The sequence below is a fragment of the Mastigoproctus giganteus genome, chromosome 12, assembly GCF_048544385.1.
Source record: "Mastigoproctus giganteus isolate SK-2022 chromosome 12, ASM4854438v1, whole genome shotgun sequence".
Classification (NCBI taxonomy): Eukaryota; Metazoa; Arthropoda; class Arachnida; order Uropygi; family Thelyphonidae; genus Mastigoproctus; species Mastigoproctus giganteus.
The window spans coordinates 110,113,864-110,139,439 of NC_143586.1; the positions used below are offsets into that span (position 1 = coordinate 110,113,864).

Consider the following 25,576-nt stretch of genomic DNA (forward strand, 5'->3'; position numbering starts at 1 on the left):
CATACTATGGTTTATGACTAAAATCATGCCGTCCCACCGGGGTTCCACGGTAAGGCTTATGGCCAGTCCGCTTCTGTCGATAGAGAAAAAATATGAAATTGTGAAACGCTTTGAGTGAAATGAAAGACCATGTGATATTGCACGTGATACAGACCTAAATGAGGCAACGCCGAGAATTACAAAGAATGCAGAGAAAATAAAAACAACTTTCATAGCAGGAGCAACTCAAAGTGTAATTAAAATCCATCAGATTAAGACACAAAGAATTGGAAGAGATGGAACAGCTGTCATCTGTTTGGATAGAAAATCAAACAAAAAACAAGTTTGCTTACGATAGAAGCAAAAGCATTAGCAATATTTTATTACGTAATAGTCGTAATAAAATACATAAGTATTTTATTCGTATAAAATACTTACGTATTTTTTATTATTTATTATATTATAATAAAATATAATATAATAATAAAAATATTATAAAAATTATAATGTTTTTTATTACGTATTTTAATTGTTATAAAATACGTAAGTGTTTTATTTATTATGTTCAATTTTGGGTGGTTGGCACATAACCCTATTTTTCCCATAAGGCCTGTTGTTTATATTGCACGATTTTGCATTGCACGAGAGTTTCTAGGAACACAACTATCGTGCTATACGAGGACTGACTGTACTGTGCTTGGGTTGGAGGTTGAGAAGACGAAAGAAGATATTTATTGACATTAGACTTGAACTTCTGTAAACTGTAATTTTCAGGAAATACGTACGAAGGAAGGTTGTTCCAGAAAACGGCAGTTGAATGAATAAACAAGGAAGATGAAAAGTTGGTTCTGTGAGTTTGAAGTTGGACAGTAAATGGATGTTGGCTGCTGGCGGCATGTGTTCGGACTGTTTTGAAAGAGAGAGAGCGGGAATTATAGAAGCCAATTCAGAAGAACAGTGCCCATGGAAGTGTCTGTAGAAGAGGCATGCAGCAGAAACAGTACATCTATGAGACAGCGAGTGGAGAGACACAGTTAGAGAGGAGTCATTAATTGACCTAACTGCCCTCTTCTGAACGGAATCAAGAAGCCTGAGAGATCTATCAATGTAAGCTATCCATGTGATATATCAGCAGTTTTAACGGACTAATGTGAGGTATTTTTGAACAATTCATTGTAAAGAAAAGATATAAGTTATTAGTTTTGAATAATAATAAAAATTGCATTATTATCAGATGATATTCACTCATGATAGAGAGTATGCAATATGCATAATATTCAAATTTCATGGCATCCCAAATTTCGAAAAAATTCGAAAATTGAAGTGAATAATAGTATCACATATATATATATATACTGATGAGCCAAAACATTATGACCAGTGAATTGTTATGCAAATCAAAGCAACTGCAGGTGAGCTTACTGCACGTGTGTGTGGGTTGGGACATGATATAAAAAAACACCTGATACTGAGCTCCATTAATCAATGTTACTCTTGTTCTTCAGATGGGAAAGACAGCGGACTTAAGCGAGTTTGACAAAGGCCAAATTTTAATGGCCAGACGACTGGGTCAAGCATATCCGAAACGGCCCGGCTGGTGGAGTGCTCACAGTCAGCCATGGTAAGTACCCACCAAAAGTGGTCCGAGGAGGGGGAACCACGAACTACTAGTGAGGTGTTGGATGACCACAGCTCATTGATGCTCGAGGTGAGCGAAGGCTCTCCCAGATGGTATGTGGCAACAGAAGGGTGACTGTGGTGCAACTCGCTGGTAATTGGAATGCTGGTGACGGTAATGTGTCACAACACATAGTACATTGAACCCTGCTGAAAATGGGGCTGTGTAGTCGCAGGCCGCTCTGCGTGCCCATGCTAACCACGGTTCACCGGCGACAGCGCCTACAGTGGCATGCGAGCATCAAAACTAGACCTTGAGTGATTGGAAGAAAGTCATCTAGTCGATGAATCACATTTCCTGTTGCACTATGTGGACGGCCAGGTATGTGTGCATCGTTTACCTGGGGAAGTGATGGCACCTGGATGCCTGTGGGACGAAAACAAGCTGGTGGCAGCAGTGTCATGCTTTGGGCGATGTTCTGCTGGGATATCCTGGGTCGAGTCATACATGTGCCAGTCACTCTGACGTCTACCACCTACCTAAATATTGCTGACCAAGTAAACTCTTTCATGGCAACGGTCTTCCCCTCTGGCGGTGCCATCTTTCAGCAGGATAATGTGCCATTCCACACCGCCCAGATTGTTCGAGACTGGTTCACGGAGCAAGAGGAAGACTTCCAGGTATTGCCCTGGCCTCCAAATTCCCCAGGCATCAATCCCATCAAGCATCTGTGGTTTGTGTTGGAACAGCAACTCCGATCTGCAGTGTCTCAACCACGGACCTTACAGGAGTTAAAGGATCTGCTGATTATGTGTTGGTACCAGATACCACAAGACACATTTAGACATCTTGTAGTGTCCATGCCTCGCTGGGTACGAATTGTTTTAGCTGTATGTGGAGGACCAACGTCATATTAGGTAGGTGGTCATAATGTTTTGGCTGCTCTCTTCTTCTTTAGCTTAATTTAATGCATTAAATATAAAAATTGATAATGTATCTGCTTCCTACAATAATACAAGCAAAAATATACAATTTTCCCAAGCTTTAAATTATAATTTAACAACCAGCTCACTCTCAGGAATGCAGAGCAGTAGATTTTGTCTACAGCAAGGTAAACTATCATGCCACGGATAAAACCTGGTACATCTGTTCAATAAATAGTACTACACACATAAAACCTAAAGAAGGCTTGAAAATTTGAACATTTTCGGACTGACCACCTTCAGGATATGGAGGTGAGGTACAGTGATATTTTAATCTGATACATACCCGTAGGGCTTTGAATCTCCTATCACAGTTTGCTGTCATATATGTAAACCACCCTGTTTATTTAAAATTAAGTACATATATTCAAAAAAATTTGCTCTCATTATTCCAAATTATTCACCAAGTAATTACCTAAAGTTAACCTAGTAAAACTGGTATAGAGATTACAGAAACGGGTATGTATAATACATTCCTCTAGTATGGCTGTATGTCTGCTCAAAGCCTCTGAGGAAGTAGCGGATATATGGCCATGAGGGAGAATGTTAATTTTCACTAACTTTTGTGAATTTTCTCCAGTATTTTCTAATTCTCCAATTCCTCCAACTTTCTCTAAAAGTCTCTAATCTTCTTTAAATTTACATTAATTTTGTTGTTTTTATGTATCTATGTTATATATATATATATATATATATATGTATATGAAATAAAAAAGGAGAAAGAGTGACAGAACAGATTAATGCCATCAATTTATGATTGAACATTACATCTGTCAGTATATAACATTTTTTAATTATAATACCAACTGGAGAATTTAGAATATAAGTATTAGTGGTGAAAACTATACTCATTAGTTCAAAAGGCCAAGTATTTAGGTAACCTAAGTTGGACTTCTTTGTTGTACCCTATAAATAAACACATAGAATATAATAAAATAAAATAGTAAAATTAAAATGATGATATAGCTAATTATAGATATATGGATGCATTGAATGGAACGTTACATAGGCTAGCTCCACTCAATATATCCCATTAATAATTAGCTGCGGCTATCTGTTTCTGTTTGCCATTTGCCAGTTTTTCTATATTCAAATATACTGAGAATTTACTGTGAATATATTATCGAATTATAATACCACCGCAGTGGTATTATAATTATATTATAATTATAATACTGTTAAATTTAATATGCATTAAATTTAACAGAAAACTGGCAGAATAACCGCTAGCCCAACAGATAGCAGTGAAAATTAATAATAAATATAATGGAAGTGAATTGTGAATAATATATGTGAGTACCAACTATTTATTTATGTAATGAAAAGGGATTGAGGTCTATTACTATGCTTAATCCTCTTCCTATTCGCCTTAATTTTAGGCATAAGCCTTCCTTTTCACTACATAAATAAATAGTTGGTACTCATGTATATTATTCATGATTCACTTCCATTATTTTTATTAATTTTCACTGCTATCTGTTGCGCTAGCAATTATTCTTCCAATTTTCTGCTAAATTTAATGTATATTAAAGCAATTAAACTAATTTGATAATATATTCACGGTAAATTCTCAGTATATTTGAACATAGAAAAAAAAAAAAAAAAATGGCAAATGGCAAACAGAAACAGATAACCGCAGCTAATTATTGATGGGATATATTGAGTTAACATTCCATTTAATGCATCCATGTGTTTATTTATAGGGTACAACAAAAAAGTCCAACTTAGGTTACCTAAATACTTGGCCCTTTAAATTAATGAATATAGTTTTCACCACTAATACTTATATTCTAAATTCTCCAATTTATCCAGGTGGTATTATAATTAAAAAAAAATATATATATATATATACAGTAATACCCCGAAGTTACGCGATAGGTGGGTCCGACGAAAATCGCGTAAGTCGAATTCGCGTAAGTCGGGGTACAACTTTGCATATAAATACATATAAATTTTGCTTAATTGGGACCAAGGACTAACAAAAACACTAGTTTAGAAGAAAAATATTAATAAAATTGCAGTTCTTTATACATATTAATACAAAATATGTATTAAAAAAAACAAATGACTTACGTAAAAAAGTTATTTCGATGTCGATGGCTTCATAAAATCTAACAAATTCGTCTGACGACACAGCGCGTTCTTTTTTTCACGCAGAATTTCTTCGTAGCAAGCTAATAATTTTTTTTATTCCTTGCTTTGTAGCTATAACGCGTTCTTCGTTGGAGTCTGTTTTCTAAAATTTTTAAGCCCTTTACAATTGAGCCCTTTTCAATTTTCAACCTGTCAAGTTTGCAATTGTCATGTGCTTTTCGCCGTTGCTTCATTTAGGCCTGTAGCACGTGCAATATCACATGGTCTTTCATTTCGCTCAAAGCGTTTCACAATTTCATATTTTTTCTCTATCGACAGAGGTGGACTGGCAAGGGAAACCCCGGTGGGCCAGTGTGATTTTGGCCATAAACCATAGTATGAGGCCACTATAAATTTTCCCGGGTAAGAATTTTTGACCCAGTCCGCCTCTTTTTATCGATAATTGCTTTTCTTTTTCTCTCTGAATCTGCAGTGTCTTCACCAGGACGCTTCCTTTTCACACCTTTTAATTAAGTATTTTACTCATTTTTAGGGAATAAAGCACAATTACAAAACGAGGAGGCACGCTTGATACGCATAAACAAAGCTGCGCGCATGTAGCAACTGAATAAACAACACCATAAAGGCAGAGATACACTATTAACACCTCACATTTCTAGGGGTTACTACCATAAAACAATAAAAATCCAGTTGCGTTTCTGCTAGTGAAATCTGTTATAAACTGGTAGTAAACTCGATCTAATTGCATTTGCGATTATACCGATAGCTGGAATTGTGTTGGTTTTTACGTTATTATGGTGAAATGTGTTTCCCCTTCACTGATATAAAAAACATAAAAGCAACAAAGTTGAATTTTGTTCATCTTTCGCTCTCATTCTCCGCCGTCGCACCGTATATCGATAACATATGAAAAACGACCTTGAAGATAGTGGGCGGCAGCATTGCCAAACGAAAAAAATCAAGAACCGCGTAACTCCGAGTTCGCGTAAGTCGGGGTAGCGTAAGTCGGGGTATTACTGTATAAGACTATCCATATCAGGGCTAGATTTATATATAACTAGTGGGTTAGTTGGGGTCACTACAAACCTGATGCTCCCAAGTAATGCCATAATTTTTAAAACTAATAATGTATAAATAAGTTAAGTATATATATATATATATATATATATATTATAGTTTGATTGCTTAGATGAATTAAACTTTAGTGTCTATTTTCCATTGGGTATTAGGGTGTATCCTGAACAGGAGATTTTGTTAGCATTTCAAGTCTAACATATTCCTAGGGGTCTGTGGTGGCATTCAAATTATATAATAAACAATAATAAAAAGTTAGTTCTAATACTAATTATTTAATTTTAATTAATGTTATTAATCAATACTAAACAATACTAAATAACATTCCCTTATCTGGTCATCTATCTGCTACTTCTTCAGGGGCTTTGAGCGGATCGATAGCCAGTTTTAAAGGAATGTCTCATAATTACCCGTTTCTGTTAACTCCTTATCAGTTTTGCCTTTTTAGTGAGATTTTTTATCTCCTTTAGATTATTTAATTTATTAAATAATGATATTTTATGCTAATTTGTCTTTAAATTTTTGAATATTTTTAATACTTAATTTAGGAATTCAGCAAACTGGTATAGGAGAAACAAAGCCCAACGGGTAATTATCGGAATAAGAGAGTGGAGCTATACTTATCTGTCCGGTGGTGGTCCTTCAGTAAAAGAGGGGTTAGCTCTTGTTCACTGTTTGTTTCATTCTTGGTTTGGTTTTTATTGCGCAGTCGCGTCTATTGTTGCTTGATATTGTTGTAAGGTGATATTTTAGCAAGTCTTCCGATAAGTGGGTTGGTTCCTACGTCAGCCGGGGTGCGGCCTGGGTGGGGGGTTGTTTCCGTTTTTAAACTCCGTGGTGAACATTAATTTGAATAAAATGTGATATGTTTGTATTATATTTACAAGCGTTATTCATTGTTATTTACATAAGTTGGTTTGCTATCCCTTTGGACTGGGCCGGTATAGCTTTTCTAAGGCATAACAGCCCGTTTTGTCCTCGGGGATAGCTATTTACATATTTACAGCCTCCTGTAAAGTGAATTTTACCTTGCGAATGGTTACCCATAGATTAATTTTTTATTTTTATTTTTTATTCTGATTTTGAAGGGTGGGTTAATATAGGAAACCGGATTATAGTGCGGTCAGAGGACGAGCCTCCTCTGAGCGTAAGAGATCCGGACCTTAATTTAGGTTTTGGTATTGCTTTGTGATTTAGATATTAGATTTTTGTTATTAATAAGTGTGGCCGCTTTTATGTGGTGTTTGCTGTAATTGTAGGGTATATTGTTTTTTGTGAGTGTTTTTATCAGTTTGTTAATTGCTTTTGTTGTGTTTTCTGCATTACTGCATATTTTTATTATTCTGGTCGTTTGGTTCCTAATTGTGTTTCCGTATATGTGTTTTGCAATGTTGCTATCCCAATGGATGAGTTTTATAGCTGGGAATTTGAAGTGGTCTCTTTTGTCATAATGTTTAGTTTCGATTTTGTTATTTTTGATAGTAATCTGGCTGTCTAGGTAATATGCTTGTAATTTGCTGTTTTGGTTGGTACGACTTGAAAGACTTGAAATGCTTGTTAGACTTGAAATGCTAACAAAATCTCCTGTTCAGGATACACCCTAATACCCAATGGAAAATAGACACTAAAGTTTAATTCATCTAAGCAATCAAACTAAAATATATCAAGCACGTATAATTGTCGAATTGCCAACGGCAATGGCATTAACGTAGCAAGGGATAAAATATTAGAACAATCAATAAAACAATCAAATTTAATTCATTTAAGCAATAAAAAAAAAAAAAAAAAATATATATATATATATATATATATATAGTAAAGATTAATTAGATAGTATAAACCAGAGCTGTAATGCTCATTGAGTTAAACTCCTCTTATTATTTTACAAATTATTTTACAAAGTAAAGATTAATGGGAAAGAAGGAAAGTGAAAAGGAAATTGTTTGTGGACCAAGGTTACTAATAGCCAGAAAGGACCTCATGACCATAATAATATAATAAGTAGGTGAACAAATAAATAAATAAATAGATAAAAATACTATAAGTTAAAAAAGTTGGGAGTGAAGGAAAGAGAGAGAGAGATTTCAGAAGTATTTAAAAAAAAAAAAAAAAAATACATAAAGATAAATACACAATGGTTAAAACACTTTACCCATACGGGCTCAATAACAAATTTGATCAAATTTGTTATTGAGCCACATAACCAACCACATAAAAGACATGTATATATGACACATTTCAATTAGTTAAACCATTAATTAAGCCTTATAAATTACTTATAAGTTAAGTAATTTTTCCAATGTCCTTAAAGATTGGGACAATATTGATGTTGATCTGCACATGTTTGAAATTTCATGTGTTTAATCACATTTTTTAAACTAAAAAATGGAAGCAACTATAGTCTTCTTTATATTTTATGCTGCTATAACTTATTTTTTTAACTTTCAGCAATATTATATTTTTCTGTTTTTTTTAAAATAAAAGATGTAAAAAAAAACAATTTTATAACTTACATATAGTAGGTATTGCAGTCCATTAAAAGATGAAATATTGGTATATTACAAGTAGCATTGAAAAAATCCAAGCACTTTTAGAATTAGCATTAGCATCAGAGGCATATGATGTATGAAGCAAGCTAATACGGCATTAGAAAAAAAAAAAAAAAAAAAAAAACCAAGCACTTCCCATTTCATGCATCCATTTGCTCCAAACATTTGTCTGGGTTTCCTTGAATTTATTTAAGTTATCAACTTCCACAACGACAGATGGAAGTTTGTTGCAGCAGTCAACTATCTGCTGGCTAAAGGCAAATTTCCAAACATCTATTCTACAACTGCCTTTCCTCAATTGGAATTTATGACCCCTCAGGTTCATATCTGAAAATAGAAAGAATCCCATCAGCATTCAGGGCCTTATACACCACAATCAGATTACCTCGCAGTGCCTAGTCTCCAGATGCTGCAGTTTGCAGAACTTGTTTTCTTGTTAAGAGCACCCCTTTATTCCCCTCACCAATCTTGTAACCCTACTTTGTACTCAGTCAAGCAACTCTACATTCTAAAATGAGGCCCCAGACCTGTATGCAGTACTGAAGGCATGGCCTGATCATTGCCTTATACAAGGAGATTATTACCTACTTACCCTTGCTGGTAAAATTCCTATATATCATTGATAAAACCCCATTACCCGCTCTGGTAGCCTGTCTGCACTGCTCAGAAAACTTTATACCTGACTACAATTCCCCCCCCCCCAGTCTTTTTCATTCTCCACTACTATGAGTGTGGAACCACACAGTTGGCACGTTTCTTTGGGGTTACTGCTACCCATATGCAGTACTTTACATTTGTCAATGTTAAACTTCAGTTGCTACTTCTCAGCCTATCTGCCCAACTCTTCTAGATCCTGTTGCAGTAGCATGAGGCGCCTCCATAGCCAGGTGGGAAGGAGCAGCAGTGCGTAGCACACGCTTCTTGATTAGGCCGGGGTTCGAGCCCGTGACCACCAAATACGGAGGATGCGGAAAGGTCAGGGAATGACCACCGCATATCCCGGAGCAATATGGCCTTACTTGCTAATGGTCCTAAAAACCAAATAACAAACAAACAGCAGTAGCATGCTGTCATTAACAACCCTGCCAACCTTTGTATCATCTGAAAACTTGGACATTAAGCCTGATATACCTTCATCAAAATCATTAATAAATATAAAACAATAATGGGCCCAACACTAAACCCTGGGAACTCCACTAATAACATTATTAGTGGAGTTCTGGATAGATCCCATCTGGAGTTGATGGGAACTGGATAGATCCCATCAACTCCAGGTGCCTTTCTTATGTGTAACTTCAATAATTTCTCCTCCACTTTGCTTTCCATTATTAAAAAATCATGTAGCTCCCTGTTAGAGTTTAATAAGCTTCTGTCCTCCACTTCTATACAGAATTCCTCATGTGTGAATGTACACATGAGGAATTCTGTATAGAAGTGGAGAACAGAAGCATGACTTTCAGAATAATGGTACCTTCGGGGATTCAAGGTGCCGTTATTTCGATTTTTCCGTTATCTTGAAAGTTTTGTTTTTTTAATATTTTTAATGTAGAAATAATGAGGCTAAATAAGAAATAGAGAGATTAAGAATGCAAATTTATTAACTACACTTAAAAAACATAAACATGTTGACGATCTAATATTATATTCTGCTATTAATGCACTCCTGCTTAAGCCCCGTTCCATTTTTTTTATTATATTAAGTTTAATCTGCCCGGGTAGCACAGTGGTATCATCACCATCCTCTCTACATTGGATGGAAAAGGCCCGGGGTTCAAATCCCATCAATGACACAAGGAACCTTTATGGGCGTTTTCCATTCCATGGCTGAGTTAGGTGCACGGTGCCAGGCGCACTTTTTCTAGAAATTAAAAAAAGTTGCCACCTGTCAGGTTCTCCTACATTGGCTTTGTCGGTGCCTCCATAGCCAGGTGGGCAGGAGCAGCAGTGCGTAGCACACGCTTCTTGATTAGACCAGGGTTCGAGCCTGTGACCACCAAATACGGAGGATGTGGAAAGGTCAGGGAATGACCACCGCATATGCACGGAGCAATATGGCCTTAGTTGCTAATGCTCCTAAAAACCAAATAACAACAACTGGCTTTGTTACAACATGGAGGACCACCATGGCAGGAATAAGAACTAAAGGACAGGGTAAAGTGGAAGCTATATGGGATCCAGGCTCCTAGGACTCCTCAACTCACACTTTGTCACTTGAATGAAAATGTAATGGCCATATGCCACTATTATATTATTATTGTTTTATCAATTTTTTTCTATAGAAGGAGTAATCCTCCAAAATGTATGGCATTATTTTAATTTGTTAAATTTATTAAGGTACTTAAATTATGTACATAAAAAAACAGTATAGTATGCTTTATTAGCAAATTTCTTCTTCCTTTTTTTTTTTTTTTCCTTGATTTATTCCTTCTGCTCATTACAAGAATTTTCATTCTCACTGATTTCCTGAAAATTTCAGTATACAAAAGTTCAATAAGAATAAATAATATATTTTGTAACAGCAGTTTTAATGACAGCAAAACAGATATAAATCAAAGCTGAAACTCTTACAGGAAAATAATACTTATGTGTTTGGTACCAACACAGATTGTTTCTGGAATTTTTTCAACTATACAGCAATTTGGCCACAGAGAGACTATGCAGAGCACATGGAGTTGAATTTTTCACAACATCGTCTGTGCTTGTTAACAGGAGAGATTGTTTTTATATGGATGGGATACACTTAAATAGAAGAGGTGTATCTCATCCCTATAAAAATAGCTTTCCAGCAGCCAAAGACAGAGACAAAATTGATTTCTGTGCTGCTGCTATTGGGACACATAGCAACCAGGAAAACAAAGTGTGGAGGATTACAAGGCCTGCTGGCGGCCCTCACAGGACAAGTAATCACATGGGATATGTTATGGTTATTAGGGCCAAAAACAGGTGAATTTATACTTGCTTGTGTACTAATTCTAGGAGTTAATTTTTTATAATAAATAAATAAACTTGAAAAATTTAAAGTATTTGTTAGGTAATTAGATGTACCCAGATCAGAAACATGGGACACTCAGATATAAGGGGAGCAAAATGTGAATATAGAGTGTACATTTACAGAAAGGAGAACAGACAGAATGGGGCAAAAGAATTATACTTTTATTTAAGAAGCACATTAGCATTAATAGGGGCGTATTATGCAAGAAAGCAAGATTATACAGCATCAGCCAAAAAAAATCCCATTTCAACCATCCAACTCTCAGGCAGTGCATTTATTTGATGTATGTGGCAGTATAATATTCAGTAAATTTGGTGTAACATAAGCACTAAAAAAACAGAAATGGAGTAATGGGGTGGGAGTAAATTATAGGATATTAAATCTGGGTAAGAGTAAATTATAAGCCAAATGATTATGATGAAGAGCTACTATACAGACAAACAGAGTGGGCTAGTGTTATGGTTACTGACAAACTGAAGAAATATTTTGTACCTACATTCATGCATGAAGTGTTTGCAGAAGGGCATAACAGAAGTTTAATAACTTATAACCGGAAGCTCAATTATTTTGTGATAACTGAGAGGAAATTAAAGAGATATTACTGAGGTTAAAAGTTAATAAGGCATCTGAAAATTATGGAATCTATCCAGTTATGTTAAAAGAAGCAGCAAAAGAGGTAACTAAACCTTTAGTGATAATTATGAAAGCATCCTCAGGGGAGGTTTTCTGTGCAAGAAAGCAAGCTTATAAAGCATCAGCCAAAAAAAAAAAAAAAAAAAACTTTGCACATCACCTGGCATTCTCATAACCATTCTTCCTCGGTTTGAATTTATGTCCCCTTAAATGTGGAATCTGAGCAAAAGGAATAATACCATCAGCACTGAGCTTGCTCAATAAATTCAAAGCCTTAAACCCCTCAATCAGATTAACTTGAAAATGTGGCAGTTTGCAGAACTGCAGCCTTTCTTGGTCAGACTACACTTTGTTTCCTTAACTAATCTCATTATCTTTCTTTAATTTTTTTTTTTTTTTTTTATGAAAACCCCAAACACGAAAGGTATCAAAACCTATAGTACTTAGTACCATGCATGGGTTGAAGGAGAAGTATGGGGGGGGGGATGCCGGAAACTTTGCTCTAGAGAATAAACATGGGTTTCACCACTTCAAGCCTCCAATAAGCAAAGTGGTGGTATTTCACCGGTTGATGAAAGTCATCTACCACCTGAACCCACCCATCTAGCCTGGTCAGCACGAGAAATCTTTCTCAAAGGATGCAAAGAAAATCAGCAAAGAATTCTTTACTTAGGTAACCTCTAGAAGGAAGGGGATGAACCAGATTGGTCCACTTGATATCGATTGTTCAACTGTTGATGATCCTGCTCAGGTAGCTAACAAACTAAATGAATATTTTGCATCGACATTCACACATGAGGAGTTATTCAGGGAGAGGAATGCCAGAGGTGTATTTAACTCTGGCAGTAATCTAGATAATCTTGTAATAACCGAGAGTAAAGTGGAGGAGAAATTGTTGAAGATAAACACAAGAAAGGCACCTGGGGTGGACTGAATCTATCTAGATATATTAGAGGATGCGGCAAAGGAAGTAAACAAACCCTTAGCCATAATTATGAGAGCTTCCCTGGACTCAGGGGAGGTACCCATGGACTGGAAATGGGCAAATGTGACCCTAATCCACAAAGGAGGATCAAAGGGAGACAGGTAATTACAGACCTGTTAGTTTAACTTCTGTTCCAGGGAAAGTAAGGGAGGCACTGGTTAAAGAAGCATTGCAGGATCATCTAGACAAGACTTCAGTTATAGCTCGGACACAGAATGGGTTTGTTAAGGGAAAGTCTTGTCTGACTAATTTGATTGGATACTATGATGTAGTCACAAAGGAACTGGATGCAAAGAATAATTTTGATATCATATATTTGGATCTTAGAAAAGCCTTTGATACTGTTGCACTTGGAAGACTGCTGCACAAATTGGAGCTGTGTGGCATTGGAGGCAAATTGCTGCTATGGATAAAGGGATGGTTGTGTGGTAATGTTATTAGTGGAGTCGCTCAGGGTTCAGTGCTGTGTCCATTGTTGTTTTCTGTATTTATAAATGATATTGACGATGGTATATCAGGCTTAATGTCCAAGTTTGCAGACGATGCGAAGGTTGGCAGGGTTGTTAATGACACTAATGACAGTACACTGTTGCAACAGGATCTAGAAAAGTTGAGCAGATGGGCTGAGAGGTGGCAAATGAAGTTTAACATTGACAAATGTAAAGTACTACATATGGGAAGCAGTAATCCCAGAGTGACGTATCAACTCTGTGGTACCATATTGACAGTGGTAGAGAATGAAAAGGACCTGGGGCTAATTGTGCAGGCAGATATATGAAGTTTTCTGAGCAGTGCAGACGGTCTACAAGAGTAGCTCATGTTGTCTTGGCAATGATATACAGGAATATTTCTAGCAGCGATAAGGAGGTGGTTATCCCCTTATATAAGGCAATGGTCAGGCTACACCTTGAGTACTGTATACAGGTCTGGAGGCCTCATTTTAAGAAGGATGTAGAGCTGTTGGAACGAGTACAGAGAAGGGCAATAAGATTAGTGAATGGAACAAAGGGTTGCTCTTACGAAGAAAGGCTTAAGTTCTGCAAATTAGTGTCTGGAGTCTAGGCACCTGCGAGGTGATTTGATTGAGGTGTATAAAGCCTTGAATGTTTTGAGCATGCTCAATGTGTATGGGATTCTTCCTTTTGCTCAGAATAATCACTTTTGAGGGCATAAATTCAAATTGAGGAAAGACGGTTGTAGGACAGATGTGCGGAAGTTTGCCTTTAGCCAGCAGGTGGTTGGTTGGTGGAACAAACTTCCATCTGTCGTTGTAGAAGTTGATAGCTTAAATAGATTCAAGGTAGAATTTGACAAACATTTGGAGCAAGTGGATGGGTGAAACAAGGGGTTTTTTTTTTTTTTTTTTGGCTGATGCTACACAAGCCTGCCCTCCTGCACCAAGTGCCTCTGCTAATGCTAACACCAAATGGCACACTGATTCACAAAGGATGCATGCAGTGCTACCTAGTGCCATGCACCTCCGGGATTGGATCCCAGTAATCCAATCTGAGATTGGAGTACTGATACTCGTATGCAGTATCTTGCATTTGTCGAATATTAAACTTCAACTGCCATTTGTCAGCCTATCTGAATAATTTTTCTAGATCTTGTTGCAGTAGCTACCCTGATTACTGTTGGGTAACCCTGTCAACCTTTGTATTATCTGCAGGCTTAGACATTTAACCTTATATATCTTCATCAGTATGATTAATAAATAAACAATGGGACCAGCACTGAATTTTGGAGGACTCCAGTAATTACATTCTGTAACATTAGTCCACAAAGAGTAGTGTCCATTAATAACTGCTCTCTGTCTTCTTTCACTCTATCATCCTTTTATCCTGAGCAGTAACTTGCCCTTAATACCACATTGTTTGAAGCAGCCATTCCCAGCAGTCATTTATGTTCAACAGTATCAAAAGCTTTCTGAAATCCAAGCAAATGATATGAAAATTATTTCTTGCATTCAGTTCCTTTGATATTGCATCATAGTATCCAGTCAGATTGGTCAGTCAAGATCACCCCTTAACAAATACATGGTGTGACTGCAGTATAATTGCAATCCTGTCTAGGTAATCTGCATTACTTCTTTAACCACTAAACACGGAAGTTAATGGTTAAGGAAATAGCTATAGAATAGTAATAAGTAGTATCCTCTCTTTGTGAATTGGGGATATATTTGCACATTTACAGTCCATAGCAACCTTCTCTGTATCCAAAGATGCTCTCATAATTCTGGCTAATTGTGTTCTTATCTCTTTTGTTGCCTCCTTTAATTTTTGGATAGATCCCATCCATCTCATGCACTTTTTTATGCTAAGCTTCAACTATTTATCTTCCAATGTACTCTAATTTATCATAAAATCATTTTTGCTTCTTGTTATAATTTTATGAACTTCTGGCATACCCCTCTCTAAAGAACTAATGTGTGAATGTAAATGCAAAATACCTATTCAGTTTGTTTGCAACCTGACCAGGACCATTGACATCATCTACCAATGTGATTTGACCCCTTCCTTCTGTTGTTAATACATCTTAAAGCAGTAAAGACATCTTTGCTGATTTTCTTTGTATTCTTTGCCAGAGACTTCTCTTAATCTGCCTTACCTTGCATAACCTCCTTTGCCACTTGATTAGAGACTAGTTCATGTCTACCATAGGCTTCTGTATCATCTGATAATTTATGTGCTTCCCATTCATTTTATTTCTTTACTGCAAATCTCATCAGTTCATCTGAGCGCCTCCGTAGCCAGGTGGGAAGGAGCAGCAGTGCGTAGCACACGCTTCTTGATTAGACCGGGGTTCGAGCCCGTCACCACCAAATACGGAGGATGCGGAAAGGTCAGGGAATGACTACCGCATATCCCGGAGCAATATGGCCTTATTTGCTAATGCTCCTAAAAACCAAATAACCAACCAACCAGTTCATCTGACACCCATTTTGGTCTAAGCCTAGAATGATTTCTTAGTTGGTATGAAATGTCTAATATGATTGCTTTCTGAATGCTTTTCATTTAGCATTTCCTGCTGGCAACATCATCGTTGCCTTATACCTGTTGTATAAGGCAGTGGGTTAGGGTGCATTTTGAGTACTGCATACAAGTCTGGAAACTTCATTTCTGGAAGAATGTGGACCTGTTGGAATGGGTGCAGAGAAGAACAACAAGATTAGTCAGGGACACAAAAGGTGCCCTTACCAAATAATACCACAGTTCTGCAAATTTCAGCATCTAGAAAGAGCATCTGTGATGAAATGTGATTGAAGTGTTTAAGGCCTTCTCTAGCTTGAGTCAATTAAATGTAGATGAATCCTTACTGATGCTTAGGTGACTCATGTAAGAGGACATAAACTGAAAAAGGATAGATGTAGACATGTTTGAAATTTGTCTGAGTTCAGCTCATTAGTTTACTCTATAATTGATGTTGATTGAAATTGCAGATGATATTTAGTTTATTATTTATGTAGATTAGTGCAAATGCATCATTTTAACATAGCTATCTACCAAAGTAGTTGAATTAATTAATTAAATTGGCATCATTTTGGTTATATCTCATATTGTGACTGCCTTCACAACGAGTTGCCATGGTATTGTACTACCTCGAATAAATAACACTTCACCAGTCACAATATGAGATATAACCAAAGCGATGGCTGTTTGTTATTTGGTTGGTTGGTTTTTAGGAGCATTAGCAACTAAGGCCATATTGCTCCGTGAATATGCGGTGGTCATCACTTAGACCTTTCCGCATCCTCCGTATTTGGTGGTGACGGGCTCGAACCCCGGTCTAATCAAGAAGCGTGTGCTACGCACTGCTGCTCCTTCCCACCAGGCTACGAAGGCGTCTCAAAAAGCGATGGCAATTTAATTAATTAATTCAACTACTTTGGTAGATAGCTATGTTAAAATGATGTATATGTTAGTCATTCTGCCTTGTAGCATGAGGCCTTTGCCCTCAAATACTTTATAGTCTATATCACTTCACACCATCAGGCATCTCTCATATTGTGAAGTTATACTTCATAACTGGGTTGTCACTATTGCAACACCAGGGTACCTGCCCATCCACCGAAGAGAAGCCAACAACCTTTGAAACGGTGCCATCTGGTGGCCACTGAGTTTCCGAGAATAGGTAACAACAATCTTCTCTACTGGGGAAGCGTTGCCTATTCGAGGAATTTATGAGCTTTTGAGTAGTGTGAGTTGAAGGAGTAACTGTCCCTTTCTTCCCTCTACAGCATTTCCTTCCTCTACCTTTCCTATTGGCGCCTCCGTAGCCAGGTGGGCAGGAGCAGCAGTGCGTAGCACACGCTTCTTGATTAGACCGGGGTTCGAGCCCGTGCCCACCAAATACAGAGGAGGCGGAAAGGTCAGGGAATGACCGCTTCATATCCTCGGAGCAATATGACCTTAGTTGCTAATGCTCCTAAAAACCAAACAACAAACAAAACAAACAACCTCTCCTACTATCACCTTCCTACATCTTTTTTGCTTTCCTAAGTCTAATAGGGATAGTAGGAGGATAACAGAGATCTTTATCCCATACCATATTTCAAACAGTCTGGGTGGTGGTATCCGCCGAGAATAAATAACAATAGTCTTCTCAACTGGTGAAGTGTTATTTATTCGAGGTAGTACAATACCATGGAAACTTGTTGTGAAGGCATTCATAATATGAGATATAACCAAAACGATACCAATTTAATTAATTAATTCAACTACTTTGGTAGATAGCTATGTTAAAATGATGCATTTGCACTAACCTACATGTTAGTCATTCTACCTCGTAGCATGAGGCCTTTGTCCCTAAATACTTTATAGTTAATTATTTATTTATTTTTTTTTTTTGAACTGGGTAAAACAACATGCTGACTACAGGTTAAAAATACAAAGGAATGTGTGAAGGTTTTCAACATCCTGGACAGAATAATGTTGCAATTCTTTATACTATGTTCGTACCAGCAGCTCAAGCTGTAAGAGAAGTGTAATGACATGTTCCATGATGTTGAAAGACTTTTTCCAACATGTTAGGACTGTGTTTCTGAGCATGGAACTCTTGCTATGTCCAAGAAGTTTTTACAGAAATATTGAATTTTTTGATTGCTTGGTGTCATAGAAAGAGGATTATTTTGGTCTTTTTTTGCCATTGTAATATGGAACAATTACTTTGGTAAAAAGTAATTTTGTTCCATATTACTTTTTACTAAAGTTATATGGAACAAAGTAATATAGTTCAATATGGAACAGACTTTTCTGTTCTGGTCGAGCAAGTCTGTTCCATATTGCAGGATTTGGCAGTCACCACAACTGTCATTGGACAGATTACAAAAGTACCCATTCTCATTTTGCTCTTACTGTCTGTTCTTGGTTGGTCAAATTCCTTTTCTAAATTTTGCAGATGTCATCTTTGGCTCAACTCCAAGAAAGTAAGTCACAAGGTGTTGGGTCAAAAGAGTGCTTTACAACATATATACCCAAATCAGCTTGATGAACTGGAAATAAAAATGAGAACCATTTTGAACAATGTTCCAGCTAACTTAATGCTAAAAATTGGATTGTGTAACACTTCATTTGCATATGTTGGTGCTTTTTGTTTGTAGAGTTCAGGAGCATGTTTTGCAATGTGACCTGTCATGAATAATGGCTTTAAATGTGGTGTGAACCAATGCTTTAAAATGGTGTAAACTGTTACGATATGTATTCCTGTTATAGTGCTTTTGAAGGGACTGGCCTCAAAGAGTACTATACTGTAAGTGGGACCACCACTTCACAGGATTGATCATGGCATTAGAAGAAAAGAATGCTAAAATAAGAGTTTTGTAATGAAAGAGTACTATATATGCATTCATTTTGTATTTGAAAGAGAAAAAAGTAGGGAGTTACTTATTAAGCATAGGTGCTGCAACTGTATAATGGCAGGGAGGATAAATTCCGAGAATAACAAGGAGAAAACCTTGTACAGTCAGTCCTCATATAACACGTGTTTACACTACACGAATTCGATCATACACGATTTATAAATAGGGGAATGATATCTTATATAACATGAACCGAATTCGCTTATGCACGATTCGCCTTTGTGTTTACAAGAAATGGCAGTCAAACACGGAATAACCCCAACCGAACACAACACGATAGGAATGAAGAGAAGATTCTGAAAATGTATTTATGTTTTTTATATCAGTGAAGGGGAAACACATTTCACCATAATAATGTAAAAACCAACACAATTCCAGCTATCGGTATAATCGCAAATGCAATTAGATCGAGTTTACTACCAGTTAGTAACAGATTCCAACTAGCAGAAACGCAACTGGAAATTGTTTTTGTTTTATGGTAGTAATCCCTAGAAATGTGCTTTAGTAAAATGTGAGGTGTTAATAGTGTATCTCTGCCTTTATGGTGTTGTTTATTCAGTTGCTACACGTGCGCAGCTTTGTTTATGTGTGTCAAGCGTGCCTCCTCCTTTTGTAATTGTGCTTTATTCCCTAAAAGTGAGTAAAATACTTCAAAGGTGTGAAAAGGAAGCGTCCTGGTGAAGACACTGCAGATTCAGAGAGAAAAAGAAAAGCAATATTGATAAACAGAGGGGGACTGGGTCAAAAATTCTTACCTGGGAAAATTTGTAGTGGCCTCATACTATGGTTTATGGCCAAAATCCCTCCGGCCCACCGGGGTTTCCCCGGTAAGGCTTATGGCCAGTCCGCCTCTGTCGATAGAAAAAAAATATGAAATTGTGAAACGCTTTGAGTGAAATAAAAGACCATGTGATATTGCACGTGCTACAGACTTAAATGAAGCAACGGCGAGAATTACAAAGAATGCAGAGAAAATAAAAACAACTTTCATAGCAGAAACAACTCAAAGTGTAATCAAAATCCATTAGATTAAGACACAAAGAATTGGAAGAGATGGAACAGCTGTCATCTGTTTTGATAGAAAATCAAACAAACAACAAGTTTGCTTACGATAGAAGCAAAAGCATTAGAAATATTTTATTACGTAATAATCGTAATAAAATATTTACGTATTTTATTACGATTATTTATTGTGTTTGGTAATGTTTCGGCACCTAACCCTATTTTTCCCATAGGGCCTGTTGTTTATATTGCACGATTTTGCATTGCACGAGGATTTCTAGGAACACAACTATCGTGCTATACGAGGACTGACTGTACCTGTTTTTGAGGCTGCTAACTCAAATCCAAGTGAAAACACCACGAGAAATTCCTCTAGTCTAGGACAGAACTCAAACCCAGACCTTTCTAAGTACATTCCAAGTGACTAATACACCATACTGACATGTAGGATGCAAATATATACATACAGTAGAACTGATTATCCAAACCACCTCTTTCCCAAAAAAAAATTATAGTATCTACTTTTAGATACTGTAATTTTTTTAGATACTTTTAGATGCACTGAAATATTACTCCTGCCGCTTAATGCATTTGTTTCCGATTATTTATTCAAAGATATATGCAGTATTACATAGAAATAGTCTTAATTTGTCATTACAGAATTTAATAATCGAAAATTGGCTTTAGCTGCTGTGTGGATCCAGGACAGTCTCCCGTGATCTTGATGTGTCATTGTCTGTTGTAGCGTTGCCCATTGTGAGTGCAGTAGAATGGTGGGGGGTAGTTAGTTATTGCAGGCATTTTATTTCTAATCACTCAATGTTCAAGTTTTTGTTCGTGGCTATTTCAAAGTGAAATACTGTGTCATTTTGCTTTTTAATTTTAATACTGCTGCCCCTTTGTGTTTATAATGGCATTGTCAATAGAAGACAAGATAATAATTATTAATAGACTGAAAAAGGGCAAAACTGGTGTATCTCTTACTAAGATTTTTAAAGAGCAGAAAAAATGAAATTTTGAAGCTTGCTTCAAAGTTAGATAAGGAAAATGGCTCTAAAAAGAGGATTCCCTGGTTTTCTGAATATGAGAAAGATGGTGCAGACACATGGTTAAACAACAATGCTAATGATCCTGGTTATCATATTTTAACCAAAGAAGAAATTATTGCATTAGTCCGGAATGAAGAACGTGCTGACTTTAACCAAGTTGATTCTGATGATGAGGAAGTGAGGAGGGTGCCCACACTAATGCGAAGGCCTTCACTGCACTAGAGACTGCAATGGCATGGTGTGAGCAACAGTCCAAATATAGTTCTACGGGAAGATACTGCTATTAAAGAGGATGAGAGACCCCACCGCGAAAAAAAGACAAGTCTCGCGTGGTTCAAAGAAAAATTCAAGATTACATATTTTAAAAAATAAACCTTCCCAAGATTCATTATACAAGTAACCCCCATATAACACGGTAGTTAGGTTCCCATAAAATCTCGTGTAGTGCGAAACCATGTTATACGGGACTAAGAACCAGTACAAAAGGGAGGGGGGGGTTACATTCCAAAAGCTAACAAAATTACATCATTTTATAACTATTGGAAACTTAATTTTTATTAAAACTAGTAATAACTGAAAAATGTCTTACAAACTATGATGTGTGTGTGTGTGTGTGTGTGTGTGTGTGTGTGTGTGTGTGTGTGTGTGTGTGTGTGTGTGTGTGTGTGTGTGTGTGTGTGTCAGATAATGTACATTCATTTAATTTTCTGCATCTTCACTGTTTCTAAGCACAATCAAACGAGATTGTTTTCTCTGTTGCAGAATATCTTCACCTTTTGAACTTCCTTCTGCAGCATCTGGATTTCTGTATCTTTTGCTTACTTTAAAAAAACAGTAATCTTGGTTTGTTTGCTTCTGCTTGATAGATCTTTGTAAACTGCATGGTATGGAGCTAAGCATTTGTGAAACTCCCTTTTGAAATTTGTGTTCCTCTCAATCGAAGGATCTGCATTCAGAAAATAAGACCCTAATTTCTCTGCTAAGTTTGACTTCCCGTATGCTTTTTAGTATAAAATTTGAAACTTCAGAATTTTAATCTGCGCTATATCCTCTGAATTGATTTGGTTTACCTCCGATGCCATTTCCACCAAATCCACTTCGCCAGCCTCTTTTCTATCAGTAATTCTTGAACATCTTCAGTAGTTATATCATAAAACCTTCCCCTTCCTACTGACTTAGCAATATCTACTATCACACCGATTCCATTTTCTGCCGATTCAACCATATTTCCTCAATGAACTGACTCTGGCCATACATTTTTCCAACACGCAAACAAACACAAATGCAATTATCTGTGTTTGTTTATTTCTGTTTATGTAAAAAAAAATGTGTGATTTATAGTTGAAACCATGCAAAACAATTAGGTAAGTTCAAAATAAATATGGAGGATGCGGAAAGGTCAGTGAATGACCACTACATATCCCCGTAGCAATATGGCCTTAGTTGTTAATGTTCCTAAAAACCAAACAACATCAAAATAAATATAATATATATTGTTTCTTCAAAATGTTTTCGTTATTATTTACAAACCATTTCCTAAATCAATTATTTTTTATAATACTTCATATTTCAAAATACAGTAGTAATAACCTTGAGTATGGTAATTTAATTGTAGGCTTAATTACACCTTGTTTCGTATAAATTCTCATGGGTATTCTCATGTGTGTTTGATTATCTGAACTATATGATTAACCGAACCAACCCTGGTCCCAATTAGTTTGGACAATCTACGTTCTACTGTATATATAATGTGTGTGTGAAGGGGGTGGAGAGAGAGAGAGAGAGAGAGAGAGAGAGAGAGAGAGAGAGAGAGAGAGAGAGAGAGAGAGAGAGAGAGAGAGAGAAATGTGATCATGGATGCCTCTCACATCCATGATGCTGCAGCTCATGGATGCATAAGGTACATTTTAGTTCCCTTGAGACAAAGAAGTTGGACAATCTTACTGAAAAGCTTTTTAAAAAAAATTGGGTGTTAGGAAATTAGCAGAATTTTTGTTTTTACTTATAGAGTGGATAAAGAAAATATTATAGACATATATATTTCCACACAAGTTTTGTTACTTTGGAAAGAACTTGAAACTATGAATAACTTTTTATTTTAAGCTGATTTTTTATGTATTTTTCCCCCTTTTTTTTCCAGCTTAGGCAGCTAACAATAGGGGTAAGTTATACTTTTATGTGATTTTAAAAATATATTAAAAATTGCTTTTTATTTTAATTATAGTGTTATAGTTATAATAATTTAACTATAACACTATAGTGTTATAGTTAAATTATTTATTTATCTATTTTAGTTAAAGATAGTATATTAGCTCACACAAGAGTAAGGTTTTTTTTTTTTAATTTTCAAATTGTAGCATTTATTTAGTATATAAACCCAGAAATAAGGTTGTGTCAGTGAACTACATCCTCAAGCAAAATAAAATCATTCATAGAAAGAAAAAATTTCCCAATCCTGTTGTGTGCCCTTTAGTATCCTTTAGTATCCTTCATGAACATTCTGAACGTGTTACTATGGAGAAAACTGTCTACAGTCAGTTACAGGAGAGAAATATACTTTCACTCCTGAAGCTTTTTTTCATGAAATAGTATGCTTTCTGCAGAAATATTGACTGGTTGCAGGTTATATAAATAAAAAAAATATGTTATAATTTAGCCAGAAAAGTTTATAGTGTCATTTGTCGACCCCTTCTGGCTTGCTGCAGGTAGTTTAACAGTACATCTCACAATGTGCTGGGACCACTAGTATCAGTAGTGGCAAATGATGCAATGAAGAAAACTCTTACATCAGCCAAAAAAAATCTACCCCCCCCCTCATCTGCCCATTTCCTCTGATAATTTATCTAATTCTGCCTTAAATTTATTCAAACTACAGACTTCCACAATACCAGATTTGTTCCAAATTTTAATCTGCTCCAACAGCATTATCGTAATCATCATTATGAACTTGATCCAGCTTAGGTCTTTTAAGACCTGTTACATTGTAGCTCTTGGAGGTGGTCTTGATCTCACCATTGTTGACTTGGTCAACCAACATCTCTCTTGCCTGTAGGTTTGTAGTTAAAGGCTAATTTTGGGATCCGATCTGAGTTCATTCTTTCTGTGTTGCTGATCCATTTTTCCTGATACCGTTTTATGTCATTTACTATGTTATCTACTTTTAAATTCTCGTGGATATCTAAATTTTTTTGGTGGCTAGTCTTGTAAAGCCTAATAATGATCATAAAAGTCTCATTTGTGCTGCTTCTAGTTTGTGTGCATCTATCTTATTTATGACCCAAGTCTCACAGCTGTAGAAGAGGGCTGGTTTTGAATTGATGTTGTGCAGTCGTAATTTTGTTTCAGTTGTCATTTGTTTTCCGAAGTGGCGTTTAATTGTTTCCATTCATTTTATTATATTTTTGTAGTTTGGTGTGGATGTCTTTCCCTTCATTTGATATTAAATTTCCCAAATAGGTGAAGTCAGATATTTGTTCTATTATTTTGTCATCAATAACAATTTTGACTCTTTGTATGTTTTTTCCACATAATCCCATTGATTTTGTTTTTGAGGTGGAGATTTTCATCTCGTACTTTTTACCTATTTTATTCAGTTCATTTGCTGCTATCTGTAGTTCATCTTCGGATTTTGCAATTATAACTTGATCATCAGCATATAGTATAGTTTGGATTTTATTCCTGTTGTTCAACTGTATTCCGTTGTTAATTGTTTGTTTCCATTCTTTAAGAATTTTATTGATGTAGATATTAAATAAATTTGGTGATAGTCCACATCCTTGTTTGACTCCTTTATTGGTGTTAATTGGGTCTTGATAGTTGGCCATTAGAATATTTTATACAGACTTTTGAGTTTTTATATGGGCTTTGCATTGCTTTCCGGAGTTGGGTTGGGATGGGATATTTTCTTCACGTAGAATCTGCCAAAGTTTTTCCTGGTTTACATTGTCATATGCTTTTTCATAATCAATAAACAGTAGAAATATTGGTAGATTGAATTCTCTTCTTTTCTCCAAAATTTGTTGTAATGAGAAAATGCATTAATTTGTTGATGCATTAATGCATCAACAGCATTAATTAAGTTAAAACAGGTAGAAATTGGGTAATGGAAGTGTCAGGGCAGATTTACAACTATTTATTGATGTAAATCAAGGACAGATATACGTAGGAGTGATATCTTACTGAGTAAATCCATTTCATCTCGTAACCATCTGTCAATCATTCGGGCACACTTCAAAAATATGTAGAGATTGTGAACCAGTCTGCAGTCATTGTGCCAAGACTAGCTGTCCTAAAATCTGCAAACTGCCCTCATGTGCAAATTGTATATTAAGAGGGAATGGATCAAGTCACTTGGTTAGAGATAAAAGTGTCTGGAATATGAAAAGGCATGGAAACTTATAATTGAACGGATGTATTACTGTTTCATAATAACGTATCAGTGGAATAAACATAAGAGTGGACTTAGGAAGATGCAGCATATTGGTACGCAGCAATCTATAGCACAAAATGGAGTGACAAAGATTTACGGGACTAACATAATACAACTTGATGGGCAAAGGTCCAGAAACATTGTGGATGAATTGCGAATAGTCTGAAAGAATTTATCTTGCCTGTATTCAGGAGCCATATGAATGCGGCTGCAAAGTTCATGGGCTATTCACTGAGCACCAAAATTGCCTCATTTAGTCAGAGCAATTTGTGTGCAGCAATTCTCGTTTTAACACCTTGTCCATCACTCTGCACAGTCAAGTTTGTATTTGT

The 25,576-nt window shown here is 36.2% G+C and overlaps 1 protein-coding gene across 1 annotated transcript in view; it reads left to right on the top strand.

Moving 5' to 3' along the window:
• LOC150077337 (HORMA domain-containing protein 1-like) overlaps positions 1-25,576 on the top strand; it is a 578,215-nt gene that overhangs the window by 122,956 nt on the left and 429,683 nt on the right. The window contains exon 5 of the mRNA XM_090385860.1: positions 22,956-22,976. Coding sequence (XP_090241986.1) covers positions 22,956-22,976 — 21 coding nt within the window. The remainder of the gene's footprint in view (positions 1-22,955; positions 22,977-25,576) is intronic.